Genomic DNA, 16,750 nt, shown 5'->3' with positions numbered 1-16,750 from the left:
AACGCACTCAATAGCTGCATCCTGACATTGTCACTCACCCCCGGCCGCTTCCTCGTGTGGAGGCACCAGGACTGCAGTGCCCAGCACCCTGTGCCCACCCTGGCATGGTTCCTAACCCTGCCAGCAGCTCAGGGCATCATCCTGATGCAACACCAGGCAAGAAGAGGCTGCTGCCTGCAGAGTCAGGGGCTTTTCGTGGTGTGGGAAATCCACGTGGCCTAAAAACAAGGGCCCACAGTGGTCCTGGAGGGCTGGGCGTAGAGAACCAACCCTGAGCCGTACCTGCAGGAAGAGTCAGTGCAGGGAGAAGGGAATATGTTCCACTGTAGCTGTCCCCAGCTATGGCTTGAGGGATGTGACTTGGTGTAGAGCAGAGCTGCTCCTCTCCCACGGCATTTCAGGGCTTTTTCTGGCCACAGAAGGAGCAGCATGGAGGGAGCCATAGCAGGAAGCGAGACGTGGAGGCTGGGAAAGACTTGGCTGCTCTCAGAAAAAGGGCAAAACCAGAGCCTGGGAAAAGCCGGGGCTGGGAGGGAGCAGAAGTCTCCAGGGGCTGTGGGAGACACGCTGAGGGGATGTTCTATTTGCTCTCCAGCAGAGCGGGGTGAGCACCCGCCGTGTCCCGGGGCTGTGGGGACACCGTGCTGTGGGAAGGCCTGGGTGTCCCGGGGTCACCCCACTGTGGGCAGGCCCGGGGTGTCCTGGGGTCACTGCACTGCACTAGGATGGGAACAGCAGAGTGTGAGTCCCTGTCAGCCTGCCAGCTCCCACCCTGCTCCTCTCCTCCCAAAGCTTCCTCACTCCAGGCCTTGCAGGAAGGGCCCAAATGGCCTTGGGCCACCCCGGTGCCAGCACAGGGTCACCTCATCCCCGGCCCTGCACAGCTGGAGCATCCCTGCTCTGATCTAAGCGGACATGCAGAGCTGCCATCCAGGTGTGCCGGATGGCCAGGGGGATGTCACTGTCCCTCCGACACAGCTGTCCCAGTCCCCTCAGTGAGCTGGGGCACAGCTCGCTCCCAGCATCCTGCCTGCGGAAACCACCACCTGCTCCTCTCACGAGCTGCTCATGGTGGATGCCAGGAGCAATGCAGGACCTGGGCAGCACAGAGGGTCCATCGGGAAGCTGCAGCTGCCCTCAGGCCATGCCAAGAGCACTGCAGTCAGCCTGATCCCCTGTGAGCCTGGGGCACAGCCACCACAGGCTGGGCTAGGACCAGGTGTACTTGTGGCTGCTGGATTCAACGCATCCATGGCACCGTGCAGTCACAGCCAGCCCCGGATGCAGGGACATCCCTGAAGCTGGACAAGCCTGGGAGGATGCCCTCACACCAAACACTGGCCTCCTGGCCAGGAGTGGGACTCCTTGCCCGGGGACAGCTTCGCTGCAGGCAGGGCTTCCACAGCAGCACCAAGCTGTGCCATGCTGGGAACAGCTGGATCACAAACCCCCTGCACCAGACCGTTTGCACATGAGTGGCTGAGTGCAGGCTCGGGAGGGCAGGGTTTTACCATAATGGTTTATTCAGCAAAGCTTCCTCTCGCTCTTCGTGAGCCGCCGTGGCTGCTCGCCCTAGCCCTGAGAGCTGCACGCTCCTATTCTTGTCCCGCCGGCACTTCCCAAGCAGCACATTGTTGGGATTCAATGGGAGGAAGGGTGGGTTTACAGCACTGAAGGCTTAGGAGAAAGGCAACGGGTCTGGGAAGCGGCTGCACCCCTCTCCCAGCGCCTGCGGGAATCCACAGACCCGCAGCAGTGCCGGTGGACGGACGGGAGTCCCCAGACACACGGAAAACAGCTGGAAGTGCCACAGGCAGGGACGGCAGCAGGGCAGGGGCTGCCGGCCAGGTGCCATCGATGCCCAAGCTGGCACTATCAGGGCTCCTTCCCCGGGGCATCGCTCCAGCACCGTGCTGGAGCAGCCCCCCCGACCGACACTGCATGGGGCTGGGGCAGGAAATGGGGCAGCAAGGCCCCCCCAAAGCCCGATTGTGCCCGGCCGGCCCTGGGAACGAGGGGATCAATGGGCTATAAACAGCCGGGGGAGCCGCTCCGGCGCGGGGTGAACAAAGGCATTTCAGAGACAGCTTCCGAGCTGGTCCCAGCTGGGAGAAGGAACAGGACCATTCCCACCCCAGCACACAATAGGGAACAGCCGTCACCCCACAGCCTGGCTGGGAAAGCAGCAGACAAAGGGGAAGGGGGCTACTTCAGGCGACACTGCCAGCCTGCCAGGGGACAACGTGGTGGGCGTTGTGAGCCCCAGAGCAGGAGGTGGCAGTGAGACAGGGCTGGGACAGGCTGCAAATCACACCCAGGCTCCTCCTTGCACCTTCTCCCGAGGTGACAGAAGCAGCAGCAGCAAAGGTCAGAGTGTTCCCGGCGGTGCTGGGCCATGAGCCCAGCTGAGGGCAGCAGTCCAGCCCAGGACAGCAGCTCGGGCAGCAAACAGAGCCGGGAGCATGGCAGTAAAGCTGTCAGCAGGGCAGGAATGGCCCTGGCCAGGGCACAGCACAGCCCAGCGTGAATGCTGACTGCCTGCTGACCTCAGCACTCGCACCGGGCACGGCAGATTTATCGTCCCCGGGAGGGGAAGGCCGGGCCAGGGCAGAGCCGGGGCCTTGCTCAGGCACCACGGGACAAAACAAACCGGGAGGCAGCGATAACCCCGGCCCTGGCCCTGCTCAGGCAGCTCTGGCTGGGGTCTGTCCCTGCTGTGCCAGCACCTGAGGGGACACCAGCCACTGGCCCCCAGTGCCTGCTGCCAGCCTCTCCCTGCTCAGCACCCCAGTGGGACCCCCATCCCCTGGGATCCCCGTGTTGTCACAGCCCTTCTCCTCGAGATAAAGAGGTCAAACGGAAGCAGATGACGCAACTGGGGGAGCTGGGAGGGAGGCACGGCCACAGCACAGGCTGGGAATTTGGTGCCTCCTCCTCCTCCTTCCTGCCCACCACCCTGCTGCCAGGCCTGGAGGGCAGTGCCCGGCCAGGGACAGCAGTGGCATCTGTCCCACTGCAGCAGTTGCTTCTTGAACACGCAGGGAGCAGAAACACGCCCTGAGATAGGGCTGGGGCTGTGCTGATGCAGGAGACACAGAGGCCCGAGCACTGACAGAAGTTTATTGTGCAAAGGGCAGAGATCTCCCCATTCCCAACACAACGCCACGCTGAGAGCAGCACAACGGAGCAGGACCAAGACTTTCACCTCTCTCTGTCACCGTTCCTGGGAGGGATGATGCAGAGAGGGGGTCCCCAGAGAGCTCCGTGGCTGCTGTAGTACCTTGTGGTGAGGGGCTGTACTGGGGCTCATCATGAGCCACAGGGGATCTGGAAGCTGGGCAGCAGTTCTTCCCGTCACTGACCCCGTCCCATGGCACTCAGGTCCAAACTTCTTCTACTTTCACACCACGGAAGAAATCAAACCTGAGGAGACACAGACGGAACCAGGCCGAGAGTGTTTTGGGAGCTGAGCAGTTTCAGACTCTCTCCACCTCCACGCACACGGCTCCCTGCCCGCTCTGCCACCGAGCTCCGGGTACCTTGAGCAAATCCATGGGGTGGCAAACCTGACCCTCCGGAGGCTCCGGCAGGGTGAGGAGCAGCAGGTGCAGCAGGTGGAAGCACTGCAGGTGTCAGGGAGACCCCAGCAACGGCTCCAGGGCACCGTCTTTGCCCAAATCACCCTTTATTAACTCTTTTCGGGCCTGTTCCTGTTGAGCACGGCCCGAGGGGCGAACTCCAGCTTGTCCTTCAGGCTCACCACCTTGGTCAGGTCCTCGCCCACGATCTCCTGCAGCTTGCGGTCCTCCCGCTGCTCCGAGATGCTCTTCTCCTCCTGGGCCGTGGGCGGGGGGTCTCCGCGCAGGAACCACTCCAGCTGGGAGCCCACCAGCCCCACCACGAAGGCCACCGGGAAGGTGACGTACGGGGCCTTGGAGCGCACGGCCGCCCACAGCACGGACCACATGCCTGCCGGGGGCGGGACGCGGCGGTTACCGGCCGGGCCCGCTCGCGCCGGGGCCTCAGCGATGGCCGCAGGGAATGGGGACCCGCGTGGGCCGCGCAGGGACCCCCGCCCGGCTCCGCAGGGACCCCCGCCCGGCCCCGCTCAGCCGGGCCCAGCCCCGGCCCCGGCCCCGCTCACCGGGCCCGGCCCCGCCCGTTCCGGTCACGGCCGTGAGGGGGCGGCGGGGCGGCGCTGCCCCCTGGCGGACAGCGCGGGAAGCGCAGCGCTGGAGGAGCGACAGCGGCTGGGGACACCGGGGGGGACAGGGGGGGACACGGGGGGGACACGGGGGGGACATGGGGGACACGGGGGGACACGGGGGACACGGGGGGACACGGAGAACATGGGGGGACACGGGGGGACATGGGGCGCACGGAGGGACAGGGGGGGACACGAGGGACATGGGGGGGGACACGGGGGGACACCGGGGGATACAGGGGGGGACACGGGGAGACATGGGGGGAGACGGGGGGGACATGGGGAGACGGGGGGGACACGGGAGGACACGGGGGGGGATACGGGGGACACGGAGGACATGGGGGAAATGGGGGACATGGGGGACACGGGGAGACATGGGGGGACATGCGGGGGACACGGGGGGACATGGGGGGACATGGGTGGACACGGGGGACACAGGGGGGACACGGGGGGATACGGGGGACACGGAGGACATGCGGGAAATGGGGGACATGGGGGACATGGGGGGGACATGGGAGGACACAGGGAGATACAGGGGGACACGGGGGGGACATGGGGGGACACGGGGGAATACGGGGGGACATAGGGGGACAGGGGGAGACATGGGGGGACACAGGAGGGACATAGGGGGAGAATCATGGGGGACACGGGGGGGACACGGGGGGACACGGAGGGACACAGGGGGCACACAGAAAGGGGAAATCATGGGGGATACGGGAGAGGGACACCGAGGGGGAATCATGGGGGATACGGGAGAGGGACACCAAGGGGGAGACATGGGGGACACGGGGAGGGAAAAAGATTGGGGGACACAGAGCAGCACGAGGAGGGGTCGTGGGGAATATGTGGGGGGACAGCGAGGGGGAGTCATGGGGTGACACGGAGGGAACACGAAGGGGAGCACGGAGGGAACACGAGGGGGAGTCATCAGGGGGGACAGGAGGAATCCACGGGAGAGGACAAGGGGGGAACATGGAGGGGAGTCATGCGGGGGAGGTCACAGAGAGACACCCACAGTGGTGTTCTGGAGAGGTGTCACGGGGGGACACCCCCGGAGGTGTCACGGGGGGAGCCACGGGGGGACACCCACAGGGCGAGACCCCCGGGGAGAGCCCACCGGGACAAACACAGGGAGAGTCACAGGAGGAGTCCCAGGGGAGACTCAGGGAGGATTCGGAGAGAGTCCCAGAGGGTGTCTTGGCGGGGCGAGCCACGGGGAGATGTCATGCGGGAGTCACGAGGAGTGTCACAGAGAGACACCCACGGGGGTGTCACAGGGGAGACTCACGCGGGGAGTCACACGGGGAGAGATCCACAGAGAGACACCCACAGGAGGAGACCCATGGGGAGGGACTCAGAGGCACAGACGCTGCTGGAAGAGACCCGTGGGGAGACCCGTGGGAGGTTTCCGTGGGGGGGGGATCCACGAGGAGACCCGCAAAAGCCCCTCTCCCACCCCACGGTCACCAATTTCCCGCACCACACACCTGCATTTCCCACCCCACGGACACAAAAGGATGGGAGACAGGTGAAAGGCGAGCCCGGTGCCGGCCACGTCCCCGCAGGGAAGCGGCCGCTGGCCCGGAGTAACCAAAGTCATCTTTATTAATTGCGGCGGTTCGTTACAATAAAAAGGGAGCCACGTGTCACGGTCACTGCACGGCGCTGGCCGGGGCGGGGGCCGGGGGCCCTTCCCAGGCACATCCCTAAATCCGGGGTGCAGGGGGAGTGGGGTGGGGAAGGGCTTTGGGTGGCTGAGTGGGTGCTGCCGTCACGGAGGTGTTTAGCACCGACGGACCCCCAGGAGCGAGGGACCCCAGCGAGGCGTCCCCCGGCTGCCTCTGATCCCACCGCCCTGCCTGAGGGCCTGGGCGAGGTTTGGCCCCAGATTTCGGGAGCTACCTGGCACCCACTGGCCCTGCCCTGGGGGGGAGGCTGGTGATGCTGCGTGGGGCTGCTGCTGGCGCGGCAGAGTGAGGGGCGGGGGTGGCGTCCTCCCCCCTCTGCCACCAAAAGGGACACTGAGGGGGACAGGATGTCTGGAGAACGGGCTGAAGGACAGGGATGAGGCAGATGCAGCCTCCTGCCCCACGACACTGCTCTGCCCCGGAGGGAGCTCTCCGCCCTGTTCCTGGCTCTGTGCACAGTGATGGGGGAGCTGGGAACAGCCACATCCCAGGGTGTCCCTTGGCCCTGAGAGGCATCGGGTACGTGACAGCCCTGTCCTGGGGTGTCCCATCCCGCTGGGTTCCGAGAGCTCAGGGGGAAGGGGTGTCCCCCTGAGGGGGTCTCTAGCTCCACACTCAAGGGGCAGCTGCTGGCCATGTCCACACTCCTGTCCCACCCACTGGTGCCAAGCCCAGCGTGGTCCTTGTCACTGCAGGCGGGCTCACTGGGGGAGCATCTCCCACCTGCAGCAAGGCACCGGGGGACTATTGCCTGTCCCTGGCTAGTGCCACGTTGCAGAGGTGCTCCTGGACTCCAGGCTGGCAGGAGGGAAGGACGGACAGACGAGGGATGGACTGAGGGGAAGGAGGGCTGAGCGGGAAGGGGAGAAGCGCGTGGCGATGCTCCGTGCGAAGGAAGCGGGGCGGCTCGCCGTGACCGGGCGGCTTTTGCTGCTCTGGCCCGTCCCACCAGGCAGGACACAGCGCTGGTCACGTGTAGTTTCTGGTTTATTCCTTGGGTTATATTTATATATGTATATAGGGGAGGGAGCCCTGGGTCCCCACGGCACCTGAGCCGCAGGCGGGGGGAGCAGCGAGGGGACCCCTTTGTCCCCAGCACGTCCCAAAGCCTCGTGCCGGCAGGGCAGGGCTGGGGGGCTGTGGCTGGGCAGGGGCTGGGGGGCCCGTCCCCGCCACACACCAGGGGATTGCACTGAGTACAGAGAGGCGGGGGGGCCTGCCTGCAGCCCCCTCCCCTCCAGCCCGGCGGGGCCGGCTGCTGAAGGTCACCTCTCTTCGGGTTGGGATGCAGGGGCGGGTGTGCAGAAGGGCTGGGGAGTGGGAAGGGGACAGAAAGCTGGGACACAGCCCCAGGGAGGGCAGAGGGAGGGAGAGCCCCGGACCCCAGGAGAGGCTGGCAGGGGCATGCGGGCGGGGGGTGGGGGGCAAGGGGACGGGGCAGAACCGGGCTTTGCGTTCACCCGCCGTCGGATCCACGAAAGGGCTAAGATAGAAAAGAGAGAAGCTGTGAGCGGGGCCAAGAGCTGCCCCGGGGTGTCCCCGCGGCCCCCCATCACAGTGAGCTACGGCCGCGCCGTCCAGTCCGGGTAGAAAAGCGGAGGCTGCGGTCACAGCCGGGTCTGCGCCTCGGGGATGTAGATCTCGATGCTGTCCGCGCTCTCAGTGGCCGAGCTCTGGCGGAAGGAGGCGGCTCGTTTGGCTGCCAGGAGCCGCTTCCGGGCCTCCTGCCGCTGCCGGTCCACCGAGTCCAAGGAGCGCTCCTTCACCGGGTGCACCTTGGAGCGCGGCGGCTTCTTTGGTATCGGGGGAGGCACCTTCTTCTCCTCCTGCACAGACAACGGGGGCTTCAGGCTGGGAGCTCCCAGGAATGGGCATCCCAGTGGGCTCAAGCCATGGTGAGAGGCTCCATGGACCCTCCCACAGGTCGCAAGGCAGGGCTGCACATCCCTTTATCCATCCCGTTCCGGGACCCTGCCTGGCCCTTGGCTGGGATGCATCAGTGGGAGAACAGCTCTTCTTCTCTAGCCTCACTTTTTCCCAGCTCTGTTTTTCAAGGGTTTGCTAAAAGCAGTCACCAGTGAGAGCCCTGCAGTGGTTTGGGTGCGGAGCTGCTTGGGGATGAGGAGGGAGGGAGAGGTGACAGGTACAAGTGCCAGTGGCAGAGGCCTGCCCTTACCTTGGGCTCCATGATCTTCCACCCATTGGCCTTGAGCTGCTGGAGCTCCCCAAACTTCATGCTGACATCCTCAATGGAGAGCTGCAGGAGGTCCCAGAAGCCAGCCAGGTCTTGGAAGGTGGGCACAGGGAATGCGTTGGGATCCTGTGGGAACAGATTGCCATCCTCATCCATCAGTGGGATGTTGGCTCTGCTGGCCATGGGACCATCCCAGCCCCCTGTGCTGGGGGCTCTATGTCCAGCTGTCCTCCATGGTGATCCATAGTCACTGGCTGAGAGTATGAGACACCCCCTCCCCACCACATGAGGAGCTGGGCACTGCCCACCGTGCTCTGGATCTTCTCCAGTACTGGGAGTTGCCCCCTGGCACCGCTGCCCACACTCACCATGTTCTGCTGGCAGAGGCGGTAGAACTGCTGCACCTTCTGGGACATGAGGAGCTGGGCACTGCCCACCGCGCTCCGGATCTTCTCCAGGACTGGGGAGGAGAGGAGGCAGTCACAGGCAGCTCAGAGCCCCCCAGTACATCGTGTTTCTCCTCTCCTTCATATCCCCCTAGCCCCAGAGGGTTTCCCGGTGCTCCTTGCCCTCACCCAACCTCTTCAGCCTTGGCAGGGAAGAAGCTCCAAGGTGGGAGCACTGCAGGACAATGACTGTGCCCCGCCCAGCTCTGCAGGATCCCCAGGCCCTGTCTTTGCTGTGACACCCCACCCGACTCACTCTCCTCGGGCAGGTCATAGTCCTCCGCCTCCCTCTCCATCTGCTGGCACCAGCCCTCCATCTTCTCCACCTCTGCCTGCAGCAGTTTGATGAACCACTCCCCGTCGCGGTGGCACGGGGAGGCGCGGCCGGAGTCAGGGAGGCTGCGGGAGCCCCGCTCTATCCAGGCGTCCCGCCGGGGCACCTCCACCGTGTCGTACTGCAGCTGGTAATCCTCGCGGTACGCCCACTGCCCCTGCGTGTGCACCGTCTTGTACACGGCGTACTGCCGGCCCGACTCGGGCTCCGAGGAGTGCCGCTGGAAGGGCCGCCCGAACTGCAGGGCTTTGTCCTCGGTGGCCACGGCCAGGCCGGTGAAGCCCTCGAGCTCCAGGTCCGCCTGCACGCCCGCTGTCACGCTGTTGGAGCGCTTGAAGCGCGCTCGCCTGCAGAGAGACGAGGAGAGCGTGGGGACACTCGCGGCCAGCAGGGATTGTCCCGTCCCCTCTGCCACGTACCGCAGCAGCAGGGGCAGGGTGAGGGACACCCACGGGTAGGATGGGGCTGGGGATGCCGAGGCGGATCCCGGAGCATTCAGGGCCACAGGCGCAACCCTGAGCAGCTGCGATCTGCCAGTCCCCCATCTCCTCTGCTCTCAGCCTGTTTCCATGGCTACCAGCGCTGGACCAGGGATGGAGAGGAGCACCAGGCTGCATGGGCACGATGCCAGAGCTCCCCTCCCGCAGGCCATGCACGTTCTGGCGCACCTGGCGTTCCCATCCCAGCCAAAATGTCGTGGTTAGCTACAGAAATGCCCAAAGGTTGATCTGCACCTGGCGTGGGCTCAAAGCTAAGGGCTGAGCCCAGCAGAGGAGACCCAGCACAGGAATAGGGCAGCCCCTTCCCTGGGCAGCAGAGAGGACAAAGGAAAGGCCAAATCCTGCTCCAGGTGGGGGCAGCTAGCCTGGGATGGGGATGGTGCTGAGCTCTGGGGTTTCAGCCAGGGGGGAGAGAGAAAAGATGCTGTGGGGTGGTGGTGGTGTGCAGAGCTCAGGAAGCCCCCGGGAACCCAACGCCTCAGTGCAGCGAGTGTGGCAGGTCTCAGCCCAGTCCAGCCGTGTGGTACCTTTTGTCCTCCTCCACCTGCACCCCGATGGAGTGGAACTCCCTCTGGCTCCGGCTCTCCGTATCCGAGTCAGAGACGGCCTCAACCTGCCAAGGGGCAGAGGGAGAGCGCTGGAGGGCAGCCCCAAAACGCAGCGTGGTGGCTCAGCACGGCCCACACCGCTCGGGCAGCCCGCAGGGAGGAGCGGAGCCCACCTGCACGCCGATGGAGGGACGCCACTTCCGCTGCCGAGCCAAGCTCCGCAGCTCCTCCCGGCCTGGGATGGCCTTGATGATGAGCGTGGAGGGCTTGGGAGCGGCGCGGGGCTGGACCGGGGGCAGGTCGAGGGCCACGGCCGTCACCTTGGAGCTCTCCAGGCTCTCGGCCGAGTTGCAGCGGGCCGCGGCATCTTTGGACCAGGCGGGGCTGCGGGCGACCTCGCTGGGCAGGTAGCTCTCGTGGGTGGACTCGGTGCTGCTCTGCGCCGTGACGGAGATGAGAGGTTTGGCTTTGGTTCCTGGAGGGATGGGAGGTGGAGCTTTTCTGTAACTGAAGGCTGTTGTGGGAGAGGCGCAGGATGAAAAGGCACGTGAAAACACAGACACTTGCTCATTTCCCGCCACGAACAGGGGCCCCGGGGAATGCTGCCCATCTCCTCCCACAGCACGGGGATCATGGCCCCACAGGTTTTGCCCCTAAGCTGGGTTAGATATGGGCCGGAGTTCAGCGGGGCTGTTTGATCAGTTGTTGGGATTGGAAAACAGCCCAGACCCACGCTGGCCACATTGCTGCAGCACCCAGCAAGGGGCAGACATGGGGACAGAAGTGGAGAGAAGGAGGGGATGGCAAATGGGTGCTGGGGACACAGAGCAGCCCCCTGATTGGGACTGGGTGACGAGCAGCATGCTCACACCCTGTCCTGGGCCCTGTAGGGGTCAAGGGCCATGAGGAGGGCAGCAGCAGCCCTTGGCAGGTGCCCAGGTGAGCAGACAGGGAGATGCGGGGTTCCCTCACGCGGCCAAGCCCTCGCCACCCCCCCAGGACTCACAAGTGCTGGGCTTCAGGATGCTGCTGGTGATGGGCGGCCCAGGAGGGGCCGACATGGAGAAGAGTGAGAGACAGTCGTCGTCCTGGGAGCAGCCCGCCTGGATGGCCCGCAGGTAGCTGTGGCTCCGCATGCGGAAGCAGCCGGGCAGGTCCAGCGCCTCCACGGCCTGCGACTCCACCTCGCCGAAAACCGACTCGCAGACGGCCTCAAACTGGTGGTTGAGCTCGTCGTTGATCTGGGGAGAGCGGTGGGTGATGCTGAGAGCGACATCCACCACATCCCTTCCCCAGCCTGCCCTGTGGAACCCGTGCCACAGAACATACCTGGCCGGTGGTGAAGGAACGCCCGTAGCTCTGTCCCCGCGGGAGCATTCGCGGTGGCGTGCAGCAGCTGGGACAGTTACAGATATATGAATCAGAATAGTGCCTACTTGCAAACCTAATGAGAGACAGTGGGAATAGAAGGGATCGCACCAAAAGCAACACATTCCAGCAGAGCATTCGGAAACGCAGCCGCGGTGATACTCCCGCTGGCCACTGCTGCTGTCCCCACTCCTCACTGCCCCCAAAACTGTCACCTACTGGAACTGGAACATGTCTCAGTCATCCTCTTGAACCTGCCTCTTCTCCCCACAGTCTGCATGTGGCTGCAGCAGCAGGTCCCCCCCGAAAACCCAGCATAGCTATGTCCCCCCCAGTGCCCTGACACAGAGCAGGGACAGGGCTCGGTGCTGCTGGCTGGGGACTGCGGCTGTGAGCAAGGATGGTGCTGTGAGCAGGGATGGTGCTGTGAGCAAGGGACAGTGCTGGGAGTGGGGACAGTGCTGTGAGCAGGAATGGTGCTGTGAGTGGGGACAGTGCTGTGAGCAGGAACAGTGCTGGGAGCAGGGACAGTGCTGTGAGTGGGGACAGTGCTGTGAGCAGGAACAGTGCTGGGAGCAGGGACAGTGCTGTGAGTGGGGACAGTGCTGTGAGCAGGAACAGTGCTGTGAGCGGGGACAGTGCTGTGAGCAGGGACGGTGCTGTGAGCAAGGGACAGTGCTGTGAGTGGGGACAGTGCTGTGAGCAGGGACAGTGCTGTGAGCGGGGACAGTGCTGTGAGCAGGGACGGTGCTGTGAGCAAGGGACAGTGCTGTGAGCAGGGACGGTGCTGTGAGCAGGGACGGTGCTGTGAGCAAGGGACAGTGCTGGGAGCAGGGACAGTGCTGTGAGTGGGGACAGTGCTGTGAGCAGGAACAGTGCTGTGAGCGGGGACAGTGCTGTGAGCAGGGACGGTGCTGTGAGCAAGGGACAGTGCTGTGAGCAGGAACAGTGCTGTGAGCGGGGACAGTGCTGTGAGCAGGGACGGTGCTGTGAGCAAGGGACAGTGCTGTGAGCAGGGACGGTGCTGTGAGCAGGGACGGTGCTGTGAGCAAGGGACAGTGCTGGGAGCAGGGACAGTGCTGTGAGTGGGGACAGTGCTGTGAGCAGGAACAGTGCTGGGAGCAGGGACAGTGCTGTGAGTGGGGACAGTGCTGGGAGCAGGAACAGTGCTGTGAGTGGGGACAATGCCATCAGCAGGGACATGCCACTTGTCCTCCCAGGGAGCCCTGGCTCATGGCCCCGCTGCCGCGTGCAGAGCTGGGACGGGGCCGGGAGGCAGCAGCCCTTACTTGGTCCTGGCCTGGTCGGCGCTGGAGGAGCGGCGGTAGCTGTCTCGCCGCGTGGCCGCCCTGGGCAACACTTTGGCGCTGATGTCCGAGTCGGCGCTGTCCTCATCGCCCATGGCCTTGATGTAGCTGCCGCTGCGCATCCGCCGGCACGGGATCTCCCCGTCCTTGCCCGCCGGGTACCCGCTCCACTCGTCCTGCGGCACCTGGAGCAGGAGGCAAGCGTGGGAGGACATGGTGGCCGGGGTCCCACAGGTGGGATGCAGAGCAGAGCCACGTGCCAGCCCAAATCCAGCCCAAATCCAGCACGTGTGCCTTGTCCTCCCCATGCACGCCAGAGCTGCAGGGACAGAGCCTGGGGGCTCTGACCCTTTTGGAAAGCCCCAGAATCCAGGAGAGCAGATCCCTCCTAACAGCCACGGCTCCCCATTCCCACCATCCGGGGCGGCGCAGCAGCTCCCACCTCACGGCCCCGCCGGCAGGAGCGTCTGGGCCAAATCCCACCCATGCCAGCGCAGCGCCCGCCTGACGTATCGGGCACCAGTTCCACCACGTGCCGCTGACGCCAGCACCACGGGGCCCTTACAGGGCAGTGGCAGGGGGATGATGTCCCCTGGGGTTCACGGCTGGGGCGGTGGGGCCGGCACCCTGCCCCAATGCCCCCGCTGCCAGCGGAGACAGGCCCCAGCCACCCCCACCCCAGCCAGCACAGCATTGCTGCTCCCTGTCTCCTTCCCCCAGGAAAGGGAGAGAAGAGTTAATTAGCTTTTAATTGGATGGGGGGTGACCTAGAAGGGAGCCCGGAGATGAGGCAGGCAGTGGCACCCAGCCAGGCACACAGGCAGGATAAAAGCAGTGAGAAGGGAGCAGGCACAGGGATGCTGGTGGCCCTGAGCTGACAGAGCTGGTCTGACCCCAAATGCAGCACAGGGCAGGAGGCAGCAGATGGGCTTCGAGAAGACATCGGGGACCGGCACAGGACCATGGGGATGGGGCACAGGCGCTGGGGATATGGAGCAGAGCTGGAGCATCCCCACAGCACCCCAGGCTGCTGGATGGAGGGTCCTGGCTCGCCCCACAGCGCAGTCAGCCCCAGTCCCCTCACGCTGCCCAGCCCCTCACCTGCAGGTACTGGTACGCTCGGTCTTTGGCCTTTGCTTCCTGAAGCATCAAGGTCTTCTCAGTGCCGCCGGCGCTGGGATAGGCCTCACGGGCCTGGCTGACAGTCATGGTGTGCCAGGCACTCCTCTTGAGCGTCTGGCCATCCAGAGACATGGACATGCCGGCACAGGCCAGGCATTTTCCTTCCCCGCCACCCTTTAGACTCTTCAAGGTCAAGTCTCTGAAGGCACTTTCGGGAGCGTCCACGCAGTACTGGGTGCCCTGGTCGGCGGCGTGCCGGCCGGACACCATGTAGCTGCTGTCGCTGTCCAGGTTGTCGTCGGAGCTCCACCAGCCCAACATCTTGGACCGGTGCCGGGAGTCCACCTTACGGTCCTTGCTCTTGCTGCGCTTGCCGTGGCGGGACTGGTGGTGGTGGTGGTGATGGTGGTGGTGGTGGTGGTGGTGGTAGCCGTCCCCGCGGCCGTCCATCTTGGCGCCGTTGTAGTCCCGCTTGGCCGGCGCCTCCAGGGAGTGGGACTTGGCGAAGAGCTTCTGGACGGAGTGGACGAGGTGGCGGATGCGGCTGGGGCTCTCGCTGCGGGGCTCGGCGCCGCCGGCCCGGGGGTACTGCAGCGTGTGGAAGCCGTCGTGGTGCAGCGGCAGCTGCTTCTCGAACTGGTCCAGCAGCGTGGGGGGCAGGCGGTTGATCTTGCTGGCAGGGTGGGCGGTCGCCATGCACTCGTCGCAGGAGTCGTAGGGCTGCTGCGCGTGATGCATCCTCGGGAAGGTGCTGCTGGCGCTGGCGGAGGGCGGCTCGCTCAGGGGCCCGCCCGGGCACTCGCTGGCCGCGCCGGGGCTCCGCGCCGGGCAGTAGGGATGCTCCAGGGAACACGGCTCGCTGGGGCTGAGCAGGTACGGCGGCCGGCCCTCGGGGCCGTGCGGGATGTAGTCGGCGGGATGCTCGCAGTCCTCTGGGATGCAGCGGCAGCGGTGGCCGGAGGAGGGCTGTGTCTGGCTACGCTCCCCATGGTAGCCTTTCATAATTTCAGCACCCACCCCATAGCCTCGGCATCTTGCCGGGATGCCCCTGCGGGCTCATCTGTGGGGACAGGGACAAGAACAGTGTCAAGATCCCCTCTGCACCCCCACAACCAGCAGAACATTGGAGGCTACCTCACAGGAACCAGCTGAGAAGGCTGGGAAGTTTCCAGGGCAAGATTCAGCCCTGTGAAGTGCCAGAATCCTGGCATTCCACCTGGTGACAGGAGCACAGTGCCCAGGCCAGGCACCTGGGGTTACCCCCAGTTCAGGTGCTCGGAGGGGGCAGTGGGAAGGAGAAGGTGCTGCCAGCAGCGATGCAGGCAGCAGGGCCTGCAGACGGCGAGGGAGCACATGCTGCCATCAGCAGATCCTTGTTTTCTTCTCCAACACCAAATATTATGAAGTGTTTCTCCATTAGAAAGCAGCTCTGGCTGAGTTTTTCAGCCGATGCGATTCACAGCGCCGCTAATGAGCTGCCGCGGGGCGCGGGGGGGCCGCGCTCTGATGTCTCCATCCAGCCCCACACGGAGCTGTGCATGGAGACCCACGATCCAGGGTTCTCCTGCCCTGCAAGCCCTCTGGATGAGGAGCCAGGAGCAGAGGTGGCTGTGCTGTGTGAGGGGCAGCCCCAGGGAGAAGCAGGAGGATGGACGGCGTTGAGCCAGGCTGAGCCGCCTGCATCCATGGAGGTTTGTGTGCCTTATAGTCCCTCAAAGGCTCTGTCTTTGGTTGGACTGTAAATAAGGAAATTACTTATTCTCCAGAGCATCTCGGCTAATTAACAGGCATCGTTAACGTTCTTGTTGTCATATTTGGGCAGGGTGCTGCAGGCAGAACGTCTCCCAGACTGGCTGCAGGGAAAGGTGACCGTGGGACGTTCCCTGTGGCACGTAGGGATTTGACCATGGAGACTGGAAACAAGGGACACTGGGAGGGCCAGGGCTGGTGGGAGGGGGTTGTGCCCCCGAGCAGCCCTGGAGGAGAGAGAGGCTGGGGGTCCCCAAGGGATGTGGGGGTGGGCAGCGATGGGTTTTGGCCCTGAGCAGCAGACAGGGCCCTGAGAACACATCTGCCCTAAGCCACCACCATCTTCCTTCCCCGCTTCCCGGCTGGATGGCTCCATTCTGTGCCGCTCCCCATCCTCAGATCCTGCTCCTGCTCTAACAAGGCCCCCTAATTGCTGAACGGAGGATGCAGCTGGTACAGACGATGCCTCTCCCCTCCTGAGACAGCTGCTGCGAGGAGCAGGAGCAGCAGCGTGGGATGGAGCTGCCTCCCTGGCCGGGGATCGAGCAGCAGGATGGAAGGACAGACAGACAAACAGGCTCCCAGCCCAGCTCTGCCTCCGCGGGCTGAGCTATCATCTCCTGCTCGGGGAGGGAAGCTCTCAGCTGATCCAAATATTGCTGCCGCGGCGGCAAGAAGGAGTCAAAATATCTGCGGAGCCTGTCAGCACGAGCCCGCCGGGCTTTTGTGCTCGGCAGGTGCAGGAATTCAACAAAGCCGGAACTGCGGGCGAGGCAGCGCCGCAGCTCCCCCGCACCTGCGGAGCGCTGGCAGCGGCTGGGGACACGCCGTGGTGGAGGATCCATGTCCCAGCTCACCAAGGTGGCACAGGCATCTACACCCTGCCCAGGGAACCAGCCAGGCTCCCTGAGGGCAACCTCGGGACGGAGAAGGGGTCGGGAGTGACCCCGTGGGGCTCAGCACAAGCACTGTAGTGCACCATCTCCATCCCCACGTGCCAGCAGGAATGGCCACGTGCAGAGGATGAGAGAGGCCCCTGAGCCCACTCCTCTCCCCTGTCCCAGGAGGGCAGTGTGGGCAGGCTGGCACATGGGACGGGGGCAGCTGGCCAGAGCGTGGCTCATGGGCAGATGGCCGAGAGCCGGAGCTGCGTCCCTCCAAAAGCCAATCCACTGAGCGGCCCTTGGGATGGAGGGATTTGTGCCACCAAAGCACAGATTTAAGTCAAGGGGGAAAAACCCAGCCCAGCTGAATTTTGTGCCATTTAACACCAGGGTAATTACCACCAGT

General features: G+C 64.6%; 2 protein-coding genes across 5 annotated transcripts in view; both read right to left on the bottom strand.

Moving 5' to 3' along the window:
• Positions 1-3,443: 3,443 nt before the first annotated feature.
• Positions 3,444-4,160, bottom strand: SMIM12 (small integral membrane protein 12). Its single transcript, XM_053998895.1, has one exon. The coding sequence runs from the start codon at positions 3,965-3,967 to the stop codon at positions 3,689-3,691; it is 279 nt and encodes a 92-aa protein (XP_053854870.1). The 5' UTR covers positions 3,968-4,160; the 3' UTR covers positions 3,444-3,688.
• A 1,573-nt stretch (positions 4,161-5,733) lies between these two features.
• DLGAP3 (DLG associated protein 3) overlaps positions 5,734-16,750 on the bottom strand; it is a 28,001-nt gene continuing 16,984 nt past the window's right edge. For 3 of the 4 annotated variants that reach the window (XM_053998967.1, XM_053998965.1, XM_053998966.1), the window contains 10 exons: positions 13,691-14,771; positions 12,572-12,774; positions 11,244-11,358; positions 10,921-11,155; positions 10,088-10,428; positions 9,894-9,979; positions 8,789-9,213; positions 8,455-8,546; positions 8,069-8,212; positions 5,734-7,718 (listed from right to left, as the gene is read on the bottom strand). In XM_053998967.1, coding sequence (XP_053854942.1) covers positions 7,500-7,718; positions 8,069-8,212; positions 8,455-8,546; positions 8,789-9,213; positions 9,894-9,979; positions 10,088-10,428; positions 10,921-11,155; positions 11,244-11,358; positions 12,572-12,774; positions 13,691-14,713 — 2,883 coding nt within the window. In that variant the 5' untranslated portion in view covers positions 14,714-14,771 and the 3' untranslated portion in view covers positions 5,734-7,499. The remainder of the gene's footprint in view (positions 7,719-8,068; positions 8,213-8,454; positions 8,547-8,788; positions 9,214-9,893; positions 9,980-10,087; positions 10,429-10,920; positions 11,156-11,243; positions 11,359-12,571; positions 12,775-13,690; positions 14,772-16,750) is intronic. The other variant, XM_053998968.1, reaches the window with a different exon arrangement.

The sequence above is a fragment of the Vidua macroura genome, chromosome 25 (assembly GCF_024509145.1).
Source record: "Vidua macroura isolate BioBank_ID:100142 chromosome 25, ASM2450914v1, whole genome shotgun sequence".
In the NCBI taxonomy this organism is placed as follows: Eukaryota; Metazoa; Chordata; class Aves; order Passeriformes; family Viduidae; genus Vidua; species Vidua macroura.
The sequence above is the reverse complement of the archived record's forward strand: the minus strand, read 5'-3'. Positions and strand labels throughout refer to the sequence as shown.

Bases quoted from the DNA above. Each gene is read 5' to 3' on its own strand.
- SMIM12 (XM_053998895.1), bottom strand. From the start codon at position 3,967: ATGTGGTCCGTGCTGTGGGCGGCCGTGCGCTCCAAGGCCCCGTACGTC.